Genomic DNA, 17802 nt, shown 5'->3' with positions numbered 1-17802 from the left:
AGATTTAGAAGGGGATGATGTCTGATGCTTGAACCAGTGCCTCAACAGATCAGATGGAAGGATGAGGTCTGGACAACACGGTTATCTTATCGTTACAGCTTTAAGTAACAGTTGAACCTGCTGCTTCTCACTACACTGTTGAGACTCGTCCTTCCAGGTATTCGCACAAATGTTTTGTCAAAAGTAAGATTCAGAATAAGAAGAAGAATATCTAAGCGTCTGCGAGTCAGTCTTTGCCGATCGAGGCTTATCACCTTTCTCTTTTTGCAAACTTTTCTCACTCATCTTCCTCTCTCGCTCCCTCCCCTTCTCCTCCTCCTTTTCTTTCTTCTTCTTCAGCCTCTCTTCCTCTTTCTCCTTTCTCTCTCGCTCCCTCCGCCGCCTCCTCCTCTCCCTCGAGCTGAGTTTCTCCTCACTCTCCTCCTCCTCAACCTGTTTCTCTGTCGCCGTTTCGTCGCTGAAATCCTGAATCAAGATTTTGGGGACTTGCATTTTCTGCGCCGCTTTTTTCTTTGCCTTTTTGGGCTGCTCTCCCCGCAGTCTGCGGAAGAGACCGAATCGTTTCGGGGTGGAGGGCGGCTCCTCCTCTTCTGCTGTGCCGGTTGTCGCTTCTTGAGCCACTGATGAAGAGTCTTTTGAAGGCTGAGTCGCATCAGGAGGAGGCTGGGGTGGGTTTACAACCGCAGGATCGGACGGCGATTCAAAGTGTGACACTTCCGGTTGATTTGGGGGGACAGGCTGGGATTGGCTAGTTTTCTGTGGGACAGTGAAGAGATCCTCAGAGAGCCTGCGTGTTAACCTGGACCCACGGGAGCTGGAGGGCTTGCGGACGCAGAAATCGCCAGAGGAGCGGCTGCTGCGGTGCCCGGAGGCCTGTGTCGGGCTACTGTGTGGGTTACTGTCAGCGCACGGACCGTCTGTCACAGTTTGAGTCGATGTGAAGACGTCGTCCCCTCCTGCAGCGTCTTCTTGAGCAGTTCCTGTACTTTCCTCCTCCTCCTCTGAAGGAGCCACAGCGTCCTGGCTTCTCGGCTCCTCGGGTGCAGCTCCCTCACAGGTGCTCGTCTCGACCGGACTCGTTTCCCCATCGGGCTCAGTGGTGACGCCCCCTGCTTCAGGCTGCGGTTCGGTTTCCTCATCCTCTGGAGGTGTGTCCGAGTCAGGAGCCTGAGTTTCAGTTGGCGTTTCCTCTACTGCCGTTTGGCCGCTGTCAACCTGGGCGTCTGAGGGCTCAGTCAGAATGATTTCCTCTTTTTCCTGTGTGGGTTCAGTTGCCTCTGTATCACAATCTTCCTCTGAACCACGAGCACATGCTTCACTCGACTCCTCCGCTGTGTCATGAGCAACTGGTATTTCTGCTTTATTCTCTGTGTCAGCCACTACGTCAGTGTGTTCTTGTTGGATGCACTCAGGTGAAGGCAGGATTAACATTTCTGCCTCTGTTGTAGTTTCTGTCTGTGACTCCATGTGTTCGGTATCTGTTTGTACCTCTTCAGTCTCTAATTCATTTGGCTTGGTGCCGTTTTCCTCAGGCTTTTCATCAGTTTCTGACTCTGTCGGGGTGTGGTGCTCTTCTTTAATATCGGCATCTGCTAGTGACTCAATACCAGATACATCAGCCTGTGAGGTTTCGTCTGCCTCTTCCTTCACTTCCTCCTGAGTCTCTGTTGTCAGACCCGGGTCTGTGAAAGTCGCTGCTTCGATGTCGCTGTTTTTCTCAGAGTCTGGATTTGACTCAGCTCTTGTTTCTGAAACGTCTGTCACAGTCTCTTCCTGTGTCTGTTCCTCCACATTTGTCTGTGGAGGATTTTCTTCTGTCCTCTCCTCTGGATTCACATCAGCCTGAATCACCCGTTCTTCACTCGAGTCAACATTTGCTTGAATTTCTTGATCTGTGGATGTGTCTGCGTCAGCCTCTCTCTGTATCTCAGTCTGATTTTCCTCTTCAGCAACTGGATGTTCATTTTCAGACACTTGTTCTTCTGCCTCCTCCTCTGTGTCTTTGATCTCAATTTCCTGGTCCTGCACTTCGTGGTTCTGTTCTTCCAGGACCTGGCTGTCGGAGTCCAGCTCCTCTGCCTGTTGTGTAGGTTTGTGAACATTTTCAGCAGTCTGATCTTCGACGGGACCTTGACTCGGTTCTGACTCTTTATTTGTTTCTTCTCTCTGTTCTGAAACACTTGGGACATCCTTTATCTCTTTCTGTTGGTTTTCCTCCTCCAGCTCCTCCATTTTTGTTTCGACTTTTTCATCCTCTACTTTTATTGTCACTGTTTCTTCCGTGTGCTTAATTGGTGCATTTTGTTCTTTGTCTGTCTCTCTAGAAATTAAGACTTTTTCAACCTCTTCTGTTTTTGTCACTGTTTCTTCTGTGTGCTCGATTGGTGCGTTTTTTTCTTTGCCTGTCTCTATAGGTTCCTCTAAAAGTTGTTTCTCTTTAGTTTGTTCGGTTGCATTTGACTCGCTCTGTTTTTTGTGTTCCTCGTCATCCTCCTCCTGAACGCCCTGCACCTTTTTAAAATTAAAGTCGTTGAAGTTTCTCCAGTCCTCCTTTGCTCCCATCGAAAGGTGCCTCACAATTTTACCACCGCCTTCCCATTCACTTGTGCTCCCTTTTGCCCCTCGCCTGAACCTCTTCTGGAGGAGCGAAGGAGACAGTGACAGAGTGGAGGCTGAGCGAGCGAGAGGGACAGACAGGTTCCCTTTCTGTCTCTCTTTCTTGTCCCGTTCCTCCTCAGTATGCCGAATCCTTGCCCAAGCCATCTGGTATCCGAGACAGCGACCCCTGGGGTCAAAGGTGGATGAGGGTTTTTCTTTCCTCCACTTATCTAGTTCCTTCTGCGTCTGTTTCTCCAGATCTCTGGCTGACAGTGTCACTGAGCACACCTGAGAGTGCAGGGAAAGGAGCAAGAAAACTTTGAATATCATTTTCCTTCAATTATTCTGCAATTCAGAGGAAGACAGTGTAACTGATGTAGTGAAAACACACCTTAAAGGGATAGTTCAACACTTTGGCAAATTTGCCTATTGCCATAATACCTATAGTCATAGGGGTAGTTTCATTACCTTTAATTATAGGTGCGTGTTGTTTTGAGAGCCGCAGGGCAGAGACACGAGCTGCTCAGCGAACACAATGGAGGTGAATGGTACAGGTCCCCTGTCCCTCATCAAACTTATCAAATAAACAATCCAACAACTCCAAACTCTCTTGTGGACAAGTTGTGACCATCATATTCACCACGCTATGAAATAATAATGTAACATTATGAGACAGAGTTGTTTTCGAGGCAAATGCAAAGCCGGAACTACATCCCAGACACGGCTGCTGGGCGGAGTGATTTCAAAAGTAGTAGAAGTAGTTCTGAGTATTTGCTCCATGTGTCGTAATGTTACATAATTATTATACATGATTATTTCATTTCGTGGTTAATGTGCAGGTCAGAACTTCTTCACAAGAGCGTTGTGGATTTGTTGGATTATGATGAGTTTTGAGGGACAGGGGTCCAGCACCTCCATTGTGTTCGCTGAGCAAGCTCACATCTCTGCTCCGTGGATCTCAAAACAACATGCACCGATAATTAATGAACCTACCTCTATGACTATAGGGATTATGGCAATAGGCAAATTTGCCAAAATGTTGAACTATCCCTTTAAGTCTATTTCTAGACATTAACATACAACAGTGCCACCTTTCGCCCCGGTCCATGTTTAAGTGAAGAATAGGAAATACAGTAATACTGGATTTATAACCAAAATGTATATTTCTGACAAACTGGGGCCTAAATGAAAATGCAAGAAAGTTGATGTGTATATAATTCTAGTTTATGGCAGTCAACAGCGGTTTATTACCTCTGCTATGAAAGCATCTTCTTCGTCTTGGACCTGCTCCCTGACGCCCCTCAGCCTCTCCAGAGTCTCCATCTGGCCCTGGCACTGCTTCCTCTGCTCGGCACGACCCAGCACCCGACGCACAAGCACCACGGCCACCTGGAGCAGCACTCGCACCCCTGCACAGAGGAGACACCAGGTACAAATGACACCAGGGTATGCTGTCAGTGGCGGCCATATCAAACCCATCACATGCTGAAAATTGTCAGTATAGTACAATTATGGTCAACAACATGTACGGTACGTATATTAGTTCCTTTTGGAAAACCATGCAGTTTACGTTCAGCTTTACCGTAGCAGAAAAACAGATCCCAGACTCTGAGCAGCGTGTTGAATGGCAGGTGGCGCGTGAACAGACACATCAGCCAGTCAGTGGCAAACATGAGGGGCTCCACTCCGTGGTGCTGCAGGTGTTTATGTGCAGCTGGACACGTCCTTTTCAAGACCCAGGTCAGCATACCTGCATCAAACAGGACTCCCTCCTGTACAACGCATAGCGTGGATGGACCCATTAGCATTTTGCTAAATTTGAGCTAATTCATAGCATATCAGGTTCATTTGTTCATGTGTGGGAACCTGGTGGGAACACGCATTTCCTCACCAGCAGAGGGCTGTAGTATCCAGGCAGGTACTGCTCACTGATCTGCACCAAACACCAGAAGGCTTCCTGTCAGGGTGAGATAAGGTGAGTATTAGACACCTCACTAATATGTTTTTGTAAAACATTAATTACACTATTATTACCAAGGTATTTATGCCTCTGAACCAGTTTTTGTGCTGTTTGACAGACTGCAAAAATGCTAATAATTGGACAGACAGGTGAAGCAAACTGTTTCATATTCAGTGTCTTAATGTTTTTTTGTTTTGTTTTTTACAGTAAAATCCAGATTAATGAAATGGTTTTGAATGTGTGCAGCATTTTCATTTAACAGAGGCATGTTATTTGTTGCTACCTCTGCGGGCATGTTCATCAGCAGCACTGCAGCCACAGGCCCCTGCGCCTGGCAGTAACCCTCCTCTGGTTGGTACTGAGTGTACGCTTTCAACACCCGGAATAAACCACGTTGCCTTCACACACACACGTACACACACCACATAGTCAGTCATAAACCACAATTTTAAAGCTCATGATTATGTTCTGATAAAAACCCTCTTTTAAATAGACAGGTGGTAGAGTTAAAATGCCATTGCAAATTATATCGCTCTTTACTTTCTAGTCGTTATGAAGTAATGACTTTAATTTTGCTGCAGACATAAAAAGCAGTGGAGAGGCAGAGGTATGCTGATGACTAAAGAAACTGCAGGACTGTTCTGCAGCTGTCAACTCTTCTATAGAAATGTTTTGTACCCATGTCCATCCTTGGATTGGAACATTTCATGGAAGGGGAACTGTCGGTCCAGGTCTCTCTCAATCACATCCACCCAGCTCTGCAGAGCAGCCTGCGAGTCCAGAGACTGAAACATAAACAAACACACACAAGTGAAACATCTGTTAAAAAACAAACAAAAAAAACAATTGCTTGATAAGAAACATACAGTTACTTTATCTACATTTCGAAATCAGTGTATCATCTAATTGTTACAGCACTAGTTGCATTGCAGACTTTGCAACAAGTTTTCTTGCCTGGTAGAGGTTGTCACTTTGTTTCATCCTTTCTGTGGCTGCACACAGCAGCGGCCAGCACTTTGCTCTCAGCGAGGCTGGGATGCCTTTCTGACACTGCACTTTGACCTGAAGGGAGATAGCAGAGACACCGGATGAGCCCAGAGCAGTCAGACACAAATGACTACAGTGATGAGATTTTGTATCAATCAGATGACAGCATTTATTCACTATAAATAGTCTTTTTCACAGCACTTTGACACTTTGACTTAGCGAAACAGGGAAATCGTCACAGTGATGCATGACAGTGAGTCAGTATACGTAATAGGAGGACTCTAAAAGTGAAGCAACTAAATGGGATTCAGCCTTAATTAACATTACTACCTCTGCTGAGGAGGTTATGTTTTCACTCATGTCTTTGTTTATTTGTCACCAGGATTACGCAAAAAATAGTGAACCCATTGAATTTTGTGGCGTCATTCACAGTGAATTTGAATTTTTTTTCTTTCTCTGAAGGGAGGTGTATGTTGTTTGACATTGGCCTTACAGTTATTTGCTGTGCTTTTCCTGCAGAAACAAAACAAAATGTCCTCTGTCTACCATCCTTCATTGAGTTGATTGTCATTACATTTAATGACTTTAAGTGTATAAGATGCGACCCACCCCTTTTACAGTCTATGGACCCACCTTACTGGTCTTCTTCAACAACATCCGTTCCCACTGGACCATGATGTTGATCCACTTGGTCTCCCTCTGCCTGACCAACTCAGGGGGCGGGCCCGCGCTCCTGACGCAAAACAGCATAGAAAACACCAGGTAAGTGTTTTTAATACATGAAACAACTGGATTCCCTAAGTGCTGGGGAATAATGCACACCTGTTGTGGGTCTAATCCATTATAGTTGTACAGTGTCAACGCTCTCAAAGCCGTTAACTTGACACCTTTCAGTCATTGTGCAGTGTTTCTGCGTGCACTTTTGTGTGTTGTCATTACAGAAAGGCAGTGCTTCGAAAAAACAAGACAGGAAACAGGAAAACCACACGTTAGCACTGTGATGTCTCCGTGGCAACAGGTCAGGATGTTATCAGTGAGGAAAGCGTGAAGACGACAGGTAGCTCTTTGTTCAGTTGGTCCTATCCTGATTTTACATTGCTTCATCTACAGCTAATGAATAAAAGTGTCCATTGCAGTTTCTGCTCTTACTGGCATGGATTATGTGTTTGTGCAGAAATATAAAAGCCACATTATTGCATTATCTCCAAAGTGCATTATAATGTAGGTATTGTGATATAGGTTTTGCCTCTTCCTGTGACTGAGGCCTGACGGCTTCAGAAATAATCCTTCTTCATACAATATAAAAGCTGTTGCCGATGGGGATGCCTCTCTGCAGAACAGTGGAAAATATCTGAATCTTAAAAATTCACACAAGCAGGTCACATCCACTTTCAGACCTTAACCTGAAACTTTGATTGACTTTATGTTTAAAGCTCACAAGCTATACGACTTATAAAGCAGTAGCTAGTGTTAATTGTTAATAATCACATCAAGTAGTAGAAGCATACAAGCATTTCTTTGCAATAATAATAATAAATGAAAACTGTATGTTTAGTAGTCACAAATGTTTACAAATATTTTTGAAATATTAAAGATTTATTTATTTTAAATAGATTAATATTGGTGGTCGACAGATTTCAACAGTACATTGTGTTTTTCTTGTACTGTACTTGATTTATGATTTGATTGGGGTCTGTAGTTTTATAAATGATGGGCTTAGTTGAGTCTTGTACATCTCGACACAATTTACCTCAGCGTACTTAGTATCTCACAACCATTTGATCAGTTAAAACAGAAATGAAAATAGAGAAGCAGAATGCCTGGTTGTGGTAGATGACGATACACAAACAGCAGACAAGCACACATGCAGAGGTGCTCACCCAGCTGTAGATCCATTGGTGAGGATGAAGCCAAACCGGTCGGTCTCAGGCTCCACACCGACCTCTGACCCCACATCAGATCCAGAGCTGTCCTCTTCACTGAGGTGCTTCTGAGCTGGACTTGACGGACTCAACATCTAGTTGAAAGAGAAGAAGAGTCTCTCAGTAGCTGTCCTGGAACAATCTACTTTAGTGGCATGATTATGTGAATCTGCTGTGGCTTTGTCTCAGAGATTTGTGACTTTACAAAGCCTTAAACACCAAAGATGTTCAACACCTTAACTCCGTAGGCCACTTAGTAGTATACAAGTATTTGTTTTAATGCTCAGTAAGAGCAGAGCAGATTCTGCAGTACTTAATGAGACTTTAAAAGTACATTTTACCAGGTCTCTTATTCAAGTCAGGGTTATGAGACCTGCTTCGCACGAGTGTGAAACAGTATAAATCAACTTCCTGTCCTTCAACCACACACATATCCACGTAAAGAGGAAATAACCAAACCCAAGAGAACAATTCTTAAACCTCTTAAAATATACATTTAAAGAGTTACCTTTTACATTTCCGTCATGTTTGATCACTCGTTGCCGAAGAGGTGAAGTGTGAGATCTTCTAGTGATGGGAGAGGAAGACAAACTTCCTCCCTCTGTCTTGCGCATTTGCTCCCCCTTTGTCTCTCTCCCTCCCTCTGTCTCTCCCTATAAGTATTACAAATGCATGATGACTCTTAGATCAACCCCCTCTGTAAAACACTGTAAGCTGTTCAGACAAAACACATAAATGAATACTACTATTACTTTTATGGAATAGGCCTACATTTTTCAGCTGTCATGGAAGTGATAGCTTACTCAAACATGATTCATTAGAGTTGAATAAATAATAAATTAATAAATTAAATTAATTATTAATAAATGTGGAACATGCTCTGTTGATCGTGTGCTTATATGTGTTTCCTCTTGTTAATTCCACTTTTGTATGCCATAGATAGTGAAATATAAATCCAGTGGAGACTACCGGTATCACAATGATGTTTTCTTTTTTTCCCTCACCACGAAGGGGAAATTACCGAGCAGCACTTGAATGCAGCACAAATACAACTGCGCAGTTCAGGGACCGCCGTCAGTTGTTGCTCACCTAAAACTTGAGAAAGGTAAGTCTACTTTTGAATTTATTAAAATGACGAACTGACTGTCGAGGATTATTTACGGGCACGATTATAGGAAACATATTGTATCCATGGAGTTGCTATCTGTTTTCTGGTAATTACCCTAAATTGAAGAGCACCTCTGATACTGAAGTTAGTGACCGATCTAGTTGTAGTAGTGTAGCTTATTATTCACTTTGGAGACACAGTTTGGTATAACGAACGCGTATTTATAAAGTAAATCAAAGATAAACGACAAATTACGCTTTAAATCTGTTTTAAAGTTGCTAACGTAACAGAGAAACAACATTTTGCTAACGGTTATTTAATTGTAATGACGCATTCAAGTCTGTCGTTAAAAAGCTCATCCATCACCTGTCTGTTTATGAAAGGACCCAGCCCAGTGGAAAAATGACGGCAAAGGCGCTTATCGTGGACAGTATCATATATGTTAACACTACTGCAGTAAAGTCTTTTATTTAAAGTGGAACAGGTATTCTACCGTGTATTTTTTATTAGTTTTTTTTTTACTCGTTAAAAAAAGTTTAGCACACTGGACACAATAAAACGTTTCGTTAATATTAACAAAGCTAAGTGGCGACCGCTGGTCCAGTAATGGCATCTAACACGTGAACGCCACCTAATCGTATAAACTGGATGTTGTTGAATTTCCCACGCTGATAGAATGCCCTGAATGTGGCAAACGGCTGACGTAACGGCAGGGATTTGGGGCGCAAGATTATGTAGGATGGTTGTGCTCAGTCAGCTGGTAGTCTCCCTCCCTCCCTCCTTTTTTTCTTGAGTTGCAACAATGGATGTGTCTCTGTGTAAATAGTAGCTCTTGTAAATCGTATCAACTACTTCTCTTTCTGTTTTTTCACCGGCTTCTTTGCGCAGATGTCCAACGTTACTACTCTGAGACTGCGCATTCTCCAGTGCTACTCAAAGCAAGGTAGCTACTTGGAGCAGGTGTCATTAATAAAATAATATCAATGAATGAGGCATTATCTCATCATCACATGTGTGTGTATCTCCAGGCACGTATGGATATGGTGTCCTGCGCCCACTTAGTCTCAGCGCAGCAAGAGAGGGATATAGTAAGTACTGGCACACAAAGCCATGGCTGTTCATAGGCCATTCTCAATGGAGGGAAAACATGCTGGTCATTGTTTGGGGGGTTTCTTGTCCAACCCTCTTCCACCCCCTCTGTTCTGCTTGCAGAGTATGTGAATGCTCAGGAGCTGCCGACAGACATGAGGTCCATCACTGATCGGGCTGCCACAACCCTCCTATGGACTGAACTTTTTAGAGGTAAAAGATACAGTGATCTCTATATAGATAACCTATCATTTAAAGGTTTAAAGGATAAACCTTATTATTACTTTCTACAAATCCCATGAAAAGGCATGAACCATCCACGGATTTAATGTGCCACCAAGTACTGTGTGTGTAGTCAAAATCCTTCATTGTACTCCTCTGCCATAGAAAAGTAAGAACACGCCTTTTGCTGTTAATATTCATTAGTGCACCAAAAGTGTTCTGATTTAAACACAAAAAAGTTTAGGTTAGTTTATTTAACTTCACAAGGATATCACATCTAAAGTCTTTTCTTGATGTAACTTAGTCCAGTAATGTAGAGTGAATCAGGAACAGTACATTCACAATAAGTTTATGTCAAGGTTTAATAAAAGGCCTCATAAAATGCCCTCTTTGCATTATTTACAAGTCCCCAGCAAATGCCCTATTCAATCCACTTTTCTAAAAAATGACAGTGTCGGGCTGTTTTGGGAAACGACTTCTTTAATAAAAATGAAATCTGTCTGACCCAGTTTTCAAAGATGTAAGTCTTAAGGGAAACGTTTGAAAAAAGACGAGTGATGCCTTGATCTTTTCATGGGATTTGACAATAAGAAAAGTAGAGAATATAACCAGTGCTCAGGCATCGGCACTCTTTGATGCTATGGCACATTCTCTGTTCAGGTTTGGCGATGACCATGAGTTACTTGTTCCGTGAACCGGCCACCATCAACTACCCGTTTGAGAAGGGACCTCTGTCCCCCCGCTTCCGTGGCGAGCACGCCCTCCGCCGCTACCCCAATGGAGAGGAGCGCTGCATTGCCTGTAAGCTGTGTGAGGCCATCTGCCCTGCTCAGGTGAACACAAGCACACACCGCTCCTGCTATACATGTAAATCAAAAATGTACTGTTCGTTGTATATGGTTGGTCAAAAATACATGTGAAAGCAATTTCATAGACATATTAGTCAGCAGTGCACAGGTAGTTAAAACTTTTAAAATTTTAAGGACTATCGTGAATTATCGGCAGCTCTTAATTCTCTTCTATCTTCATTTTTCTCCTTTCTGTCTTCAAATCAAATGGGAAACTCATCTTACAACTATCTCCTTTTAAAATATTTGGATATTTGATGCATGAACATAAGCAGAAAACAAAAAGTCTTCATCACATATACAGTATTATTTTTGCTCGCTGTTGCATCCCTGCTACGGCTGTGATAAATTTATTGCTGAAATTCCCGTCTGTCTTGACTGACTTGTTTTGTGTCTTCATTGCTTTCCCTGTGTTGAAACCAAGGCCATCACAATCGAAGCTGAGACTCGGGCTGATGGCAGCAGGAGAACTACGCGCTATGACATTGATATGACAAAATGTATCTACTGCGGCTTCTGCCAGGAAGCTTGTCCTGTTGATGCCATTGTGGAGGTGGGAATGATCCTACAATGACTCAATGGCACTGCACTGAGACACATAATAATCAGTTCCACAATTAATTGTTCAGTATGTGTATTTACCCTGTTGTAACGTTGAAGTGATTTGTCGTGGAAATTTTCTTGCGCTTTGCTGTTGGTGAATAATGAAATAGAGACTTCGCCGGCCGACATGTTTTTATTTCCTTGCAAAGAAAGGTCAAACCTCACCCGAGCTGTGATGGTAAAAAAAAAAAGACAAAGACAATGGGGAGACTTAAACATTAATACCTGAGGAACGCCCCCCCCTCGGGTATATTCCACACCCCTTTGTCTGCTGCAGGGTGAAGGTCTAGACATTTAAAATACACAAATGGGTAACAAACAAAAGCAGTTCTGATACCTTGGGGGGAAAGCAGGGTGGGGGGCGTCTCAAGTGATTAAAACAAAGGAATATTCAAATTTACCATTACAGATTTTACCCTAACACTTTAATGAAAATGTTTCAACGGTAACTCATGGCAAGTAGGATGGCAGCCCGACAAAATGGGGGGTGTTTTTAAAATCCACTCCCAAATGTCAACAGTCCACAACCGGGTCACCAGGTTCAAAGGCAGGGAAGCAATATCATATGACTGAATCATCAGAAATACGTTTGGTTTCATGCATACTGTACCAATTAATACCAGCAGATGTCTGCAATGAACCCGCCTGCCTCGACAAGTTACTATAAAATGAAGATGTTATCCTATGACACTACTTTAGTTTCTTTGAAGCATCATGAAGCAGAGAAGCTTATCGTACATTTATGGAACCATGTTTTGAACAATGCCTTTTGGATTACTTACTAAAAAAGACTAATCCAACCTATTGCAAGCATGAGATACTGAATACAGTAGATTACTATGCAGATTATATATCTCTATCTCTATCTATTTACCTTCCACAAAATGGAAAGCTCTTTACTATTGTAATTAAACACTGCATCAAACAATCAACCGCCAAACAATCCACTGCCAAAATTGTATTATACTGAACATGACACTAATGACCTACAGATCTTTAATTTATTTTATTTTCTTGTCAATCCCTTTCTCAGGGTCCAAACTTTGAGTTCTCCACTGAGACCCACGAGGAACTGCTGTACAATAAGGAGAAGCTGCTCAACAACGGAGACCGATGGGAGGCTGAGATAGCAGCCAACATCCAGGCAGACTATCTGTACAGATAGACTAACCGTCATATCTGCTTACTGACTAATAAAGATAGGTCTTGATGTATCACTCTATGCAGTAAAGAGACTACTCAAAGCTTTAAAGATATCCCAAAATGAAGTATATACTTAATGAACAGTGAAGCCTTGCTACCTCAGATTCTGTTGTCAGAGCTGAGAAAAATTATTAAAACGCACAATTCATGTTTTGTCTATGTTTTATGGATGATATTGCACTGCGTGATGTTGGATTAATATTGTGTAACCTATGCACCTCATGCACATACAATAGACTTTATTCTGCTGCACTTTAAATGCGTAGTTTAATTGATTTAATAGGCGGGATGTTTCTGATAAAGTATATTTTATGTAATGTTGCTGTTGCTACTCAAGAAAGTGAAATAAACTATGATAATAAAACTCATTATTCACTTGTGGTATTAGTGTGCTGAAACAAGTAGTCCTAGTAGACTGGCAAAATAATGAATACCAGTAGTTTCATTAATCGTTTTAAGACTGAAACATGACTTTGGATCCGACTTTTAGTATGTGAGGACTTGCAGATTTTTGTTTGTTTGACTGAGTTGAACTAAAGTAGCAATGGACTAATACAAAAATAAGCAACAAAATAAAAATAACAATTCTCACCTACGGTAATTAAATGCAAGCTAAGTCATGTTTCGCCACAATTAATAAATTAAACATGGCTGGATAATATAACACAAATATAAACTGTTATGATGAACATTGTTTCATTGTGTGTAGTATATATTCTAGACCTTAAAAGAATAAATTAAAATGTGCCTACAAACAATGAGTTGGTAGGACAACATTTGTGTTAAGACACGTATCCTATAATAAAATCATCAAATTGATTAAAACGGTAGGCTGGAGAATAAAACTAGAGGAACACGCTTTAAATTCCTTTATATTTTATCTTAAAAAAATGAATGTGTTGGAATTTGGTTTAGCAGACTGCTGAATCATGCTCTGTGATAGGGTGGCTGCACTAAACTCAAACAAGTTTTTTTTTTTTTTTTTTACCGCTGCGATGGTCACATGATAAGGGCGGAAACTGACTCATAGTCCACGCCGAATCTCCCGCGAACGCAGCCATTTACTCTTTCCTCTCATCGCGGCAGCACCGGTGAGTCTTTATATTCTTCTCACATTTTGGGCCATCCCAGATTTCAAGTTTTTGTTTATTAGGGAAAAGTGGGTTAAAACAAACCCAAAACTTGACGTTTTATGGTTTATGTCCGTACGGTTCTGTTACATGTAGCCGGCGCACGAGGAAGCAGCAGCAGCAGCCAGACTAGGCCATTGATTTTTTCCTTGTTAACTCGCAGCTAGCTTAGCCGTTAGCTCGTTGAAAAAGAATGGCTTCCATGCCGTGCAGGCTAGCTGGCTAGGCGGCTAGGGCTAGCCACCACCGCTTCTTCTCCCTCAACCCGCTGCTTTGTTCTTTTAAACTCGCATTATTTATCTTACCCAGTATATTTACAATCATAGACTAACCCCAACGTGACTACCTGAGGCCAGCTTGACGTGTTGTTGGGTTTCGCTAGTTGGTTGAACCGACTGCCGCATGGAACACATTAGATGTTCTCCTCAGCCCGATTGTTCCAGTCGAACAAGAAAAAGTGCGCTCTCGCTCCGTGTGGCGCACTCAGACTAACGTTGGTTAGCCTGATGGCTATCTAGCGACCGTTGGCGTTGGAGTGTGGATTCGAGCAAGCCAAACATGTTTATATTCAAATTCAGGGCTTTTTAACATGCAGACGTTAACACAACGCCAACGGTGGGACATTTTAGCGCGGATAGAAAATGCTAGAACGGGTTATTGCTAGGTAACAGTGTAGCATTTGGATGTTGAAGCAAACCGCTCAAAGAGTCAAAATAACTGTTTGTAACAAACCACAGCTGTTTCACCCGATTGTTCACTCCTGCAATATTTGCTCACTGCTGTAATTTCAACATCAGATCAGGTAGTTTCAACCACCATTAGCTCAAACGTACAGATTTGCTGTCTAACTTAGCAAGACAAGAGGGAGGATGGAAAACGTGCTAACCATCCCGCCTTGTTTTGTTTCACCCAGAAAAATCGCAACCACGGCGGACTCAATGGCACAGTGTGTTCCGGTGGCGGTGTTTAAGGTAAGCATTTTATGGAAAACACCACTGAAATGTTTGTCTTGACTTTTTCCCCCGTTTATTTTGTTTTTAAGAAATCGTAGAGTGGTATTTGTCAGTGTCTACGTTACGCTTGCAGTGCAGAACCAGTATCAACCAGTCTAAACTAACTGTGTTTGCTCATAGTTGGTGTTAGTAGGAGATGGAGGCACCGGGAAAACGACTTTTGTGAAGAGGCACATCACAGGGGAGTTTGAGAAGAAATATGTCGGTGAGTACCTCCATGTTGTGAAGTGACACCTCCTGTATTGCAGATGAGTGAAGATGTAGCACTAGCTGGACTGATTGCCCAGTCATTTACTAGAAAATAGTATTACAATTGGCAGGGCTAGACCACCAAACCAAACCACAAGGGGCCCTGTGCCAAAACTAACGATTTGCATCCATTAACCCCCCTAGGTTTACAGATGTTGTCATACCTGAGCTGAGTAACAGCAAAGTACACTCTAAGTTGCTAAACAACTTTAAAGGTTGTTTAAAAAGTGTCACTAATATGTGGCAAGTTGACTTTTCAATTGCAAAATGTCCTGGAAAAAACATTTGTCTATGTGCTAATATAGCAATTAAATATCCACCTGCAGTCATCCCTAGGAATTTCTTTTCAAGTTATTAATCCTCCTCATTGTGTTACTCTTTCCCAAACTTCCCCCCCATAAGAGTTTTCATTAAATTTGGACCTTTCCCTTCTCATGTTTGTTTTTTATTTTGTAATTCTAGCTACCCTGGGAGTAGAGGTCCACCCTCTGATGTTCCACACCAACAGAGGAGCCATCAAGTACAATGTGTGGGACACAGCTGGTCAGGAGAAGTTTGGAGGTCTGAGAGATGGCTACTACATTCAAGGTAATTTTCATAACCCTCAAGACATCCTGGTTATTAAACCCAGAGCAATCTGTCAAATCACTAGACTGTCAAATGTAACAGTTGCCAACATTTGTTACCTCCACAGCTCAGTGTGCTATCATCATGTTTGACGTAACCTCTCGAGTCACCTATAAGAACGTGCCCAACTGGCATCGTGACCTGGTGCGTGTCTGTGAGAACATTCCCATCGTCCTTTGTGGCAACAAGGTTGACATCAAAGACAGGAAAGTCAAAGCCAAGAGCATTGTCTTTCACCGCAAGAAGAACCTGCAGGTAATTGTGCACGCAAAGTCGTCAATATGCATCCGGCCTCATGCATTGATCACCACGTTTTATAATAGAAGGCATTTGCTTGATCATTTCTGACTGACATTCTCTGTTCGGTCCCCAGTACTACGACATTTCTGCCAAGAGTAACTATAACTTCGAGAAGCCTTTCCTGTGGCTAGCAAGGAAGTTGATCGGTGATCCCAACCTGGAATTCGTGGCCATGCCTGCCCTCGCTCCCCCAGAGGTCCAGATGGACCCAACTCTTGCCGCTAAGTACGAGGAAGAGCTTCAAGTGAGTATGACTGGAGAGAGGCACTGGTTGGGTTACTTCATGTTGTATTTTCTAATGAAGTGTGTGAATCAAATATACCCGGACCATAAAGCTACATCATGAATCTGAAATGATGCATCTCATCTCCTCTTCTCCAGGTTGCATCACAAACAGCACTCCCAGATGAAGAAGATGACCTCTAACCTGTTCCCTGAAAGTTCCCTCTCCCTCCCAACCGTGGAAAGGAATTTGTCGGAGTCTCGCCCCTTTACTGTAAAATCCCTTTTCAGATTTTTTATTTTTGAATTTTTTTGTTTGTTTTAAAACTAAGGAAAAAAAACTTGGTGGAAAAGTTGTGGTTCTGATTTCACTGTATGACACGCCCCATCCTAGTGTTGTCGTCGGCATGGCAACGTGCTACTCTTCATCGTCGAGCACCCTCCACCGCACTTACCCAGCTCACATAATGCTGTAGTACGGTGTACTGGAAGCACTAAGGGGAGTTAACTTTGAATAAAAACATTCTCAATATAACATGTGTATTTGTTTTTATTTCTCTTACACACCGTGGCCCTGAAGTCGGAGGAAACACTTTAACTTTCAGTTTCAGGGTCACAGTTGGTATCTACCCTGTAAGACACAGGTGTTGCTAATGACGGTAATGAGGACGCTGTTCTATTTAAGTGTCGCTGTAAGCCATGACAGTGAGCCAGCATCTACAGCACCTGGGTCCTGTAATCCTTTATTTCTTCATGTATTTGTAGGTAGCCTGTTAATCCTGTCCCTTCAGTTAAAGTAGTGCTGCTGTACTGATATGAACAGTGTCCTAACAATTGGATATTTAGTTGATAAAACTTCATATTCTGGCTCAGACATTTGCTGAGCTGGTTTCCGTATTTTGAAATGTGAGCAAATCAAACCAGGCCTATTTGTATTAAATGTTTCAACTGAATTAACTATGCTGTAGTAGACTTATTTTAGACCGTTTGGGATCAGATAAGATCAAGCAAATGTAATGGAAAAAAGGCCGGTATGCCACGTGGGCGTCTGCCCTGAGGCCTTAAATGTTCCCGGTTCACTGCATCAGTCAGTGGGATTTGTTAATTTGATAAATCACAAATTGTGAAGGGATCCAGCTGTTTGCATGTTTTGGTACACCAAACTGGGTCCTTTATTAGTAACTAATGTTGGCACCCTGTTTTCTAGAGAAGCAACGTATCAGATTTCATCATTTTACTTGCATAATGTATATTACCACAAAGAATCGTACTACTTCAATACTACTATTTGGGTCCTTGGGCACGCAATACAGCATGTCTACTCTGCTGTGCGCCACTGTATGTGGTGGAAACCTGGAGAAGACAGGCTACACACACACAGCAGGCGGGCAATGGGGGTGGGGGAGACAATAGAGGCCCCCGAACTACGTTAATCCGGCCATGTAATCGGGCACAATGATGGTGCTTTGGTAGCTCAACAGATGAAAAGATTTCCAAGCATCGTATGGACCCGTGTTGTAACCTGCTCTACACATTTCTGGCCAGCAGGTGTCAGCCCTGCTCTGTCATGGCCATCGCTGCCCTTCCCTTCACGATTACGTAATAGTTTTACGATGTGACGTTTGCCTTCTTTACACATAATGGGTAGGTAGGCTACTAGGAGATGAGTGGATGCACAGCTGGATGAAAACATATGAAGGCCCTCTTGTAGTAGCAGCATG

The 17802-nt window shown here is 42.7% G+C and overlaps 3 protein-coding genes across 3 annotated transcripts; 2 read left to right on the top strand and 1 right to left on the bottom strand.

The window, feature by feature from the left end:
• Nucleotides 1–109: 109 nt before the first annotated feature.
• Nucleotides 110–8105, bottom strand: tbc1d10c (TBC1 domain family, member 10C). Its single transcript, XM_085789720.1, has 10 exons — nucleotides 7976–8105; nucleotides 7426–7562; nucleotides 6179–6278; nucleotides 5513–5620; nucleotides 5237–5343; nucleotides 4842–4956; nucleotides 4490–4555; nucleotides 4181–4370; nucleotides 3850–4007; nucleotides 110–2886 (listed from the first exon to the last, which is right to left on the bottom strand). The coding sequence occupies exons 2-10, from the start codon at nucleotides 7560–7562 to the stop codon at nucleotides 178–180; spliced, it is 3690 nt and encodes a 1229-aa protein (XP_085645846.1). The 5' UTR covers nucleotides 7976–8105; the 3' UTR covers nucleotides 110–177.
• A 368-nt stretch (nucleotides 8106–8473) lies between these two features.
• ndufs8b (NADH:ubiquinone oxidoreductase core subunit S8b) lies at nucleotides 8474–12915 on the top strand. Its single transcript, XM_085789718.1, has 7 exons — nucleotides 8474–8572; nucleotides 9464–9518; nucleotides 9604–9663; nucleotides 9788–9877; nucleotides 10547–10719; nucleotides 11159–11287; nucleotides 12371–12915. The coding sequence occupies exons 2-7, from the start codon at nucleotides 9464–9466 to the stop codon at nucleotides 12500–12502; spliced, it is 639 nt and encodes a 212-aa protein (XP_085645844.1). The 5' UTR covers nucleotides 8474–8572; the 3' UTR covers nucleotides 12503–12915.
• Nucleotides 12916–13595: 680 nt separating this feature from the next.
• On the top strand, nucleotides 13596–16616 carry ran (RAN, member RAS oncogene family). The gene is made up of 7 exons (XM_085789717.1): nucleotides 13596–13631; nucleotides 14584–14641; nucleotides 14804–14888; nucleotides 15395–15520; nucleotides 15627–15814; nucleotides 15933–16103; nucleotides 16241–16616. Exons 2-7 carry the CDS (start codon nucleotides 14609–14611, stop codon nucleotides 16283–16285), a joined length of 648 nt encoding a protein of 215 aa, XP_085645843.1. The 5' UTR covers nucleotides 13596–13631; nucleotides 14584–14608; the 3' UTR covers nucleotides 16286–16616.
• The last annotated feature ends 1186 nt before the right edge of the window (nucleotides 16617–17802 follow it).

The sequence above is a fragment of the Trachurus japonicus genome, chromosome 10 (genome assembly GCF_045865225.1).
Source record: "Trachurus japonicus isolate A0001 chromosome 10, Traja_1.0".
NCBI classification, from domain to species: domain Eukaryota; kingdom Metazoa; phylum Chordata; class Actinopteri; order Carangiformes; family Carangidae; genus Trachurus; species Trachurus japonicus.
The sequence above is the reverse complement of the archived record's forward strand: the minus strand, read 5'-3'. Positions and strand labels throughout refer to the sequence as shown.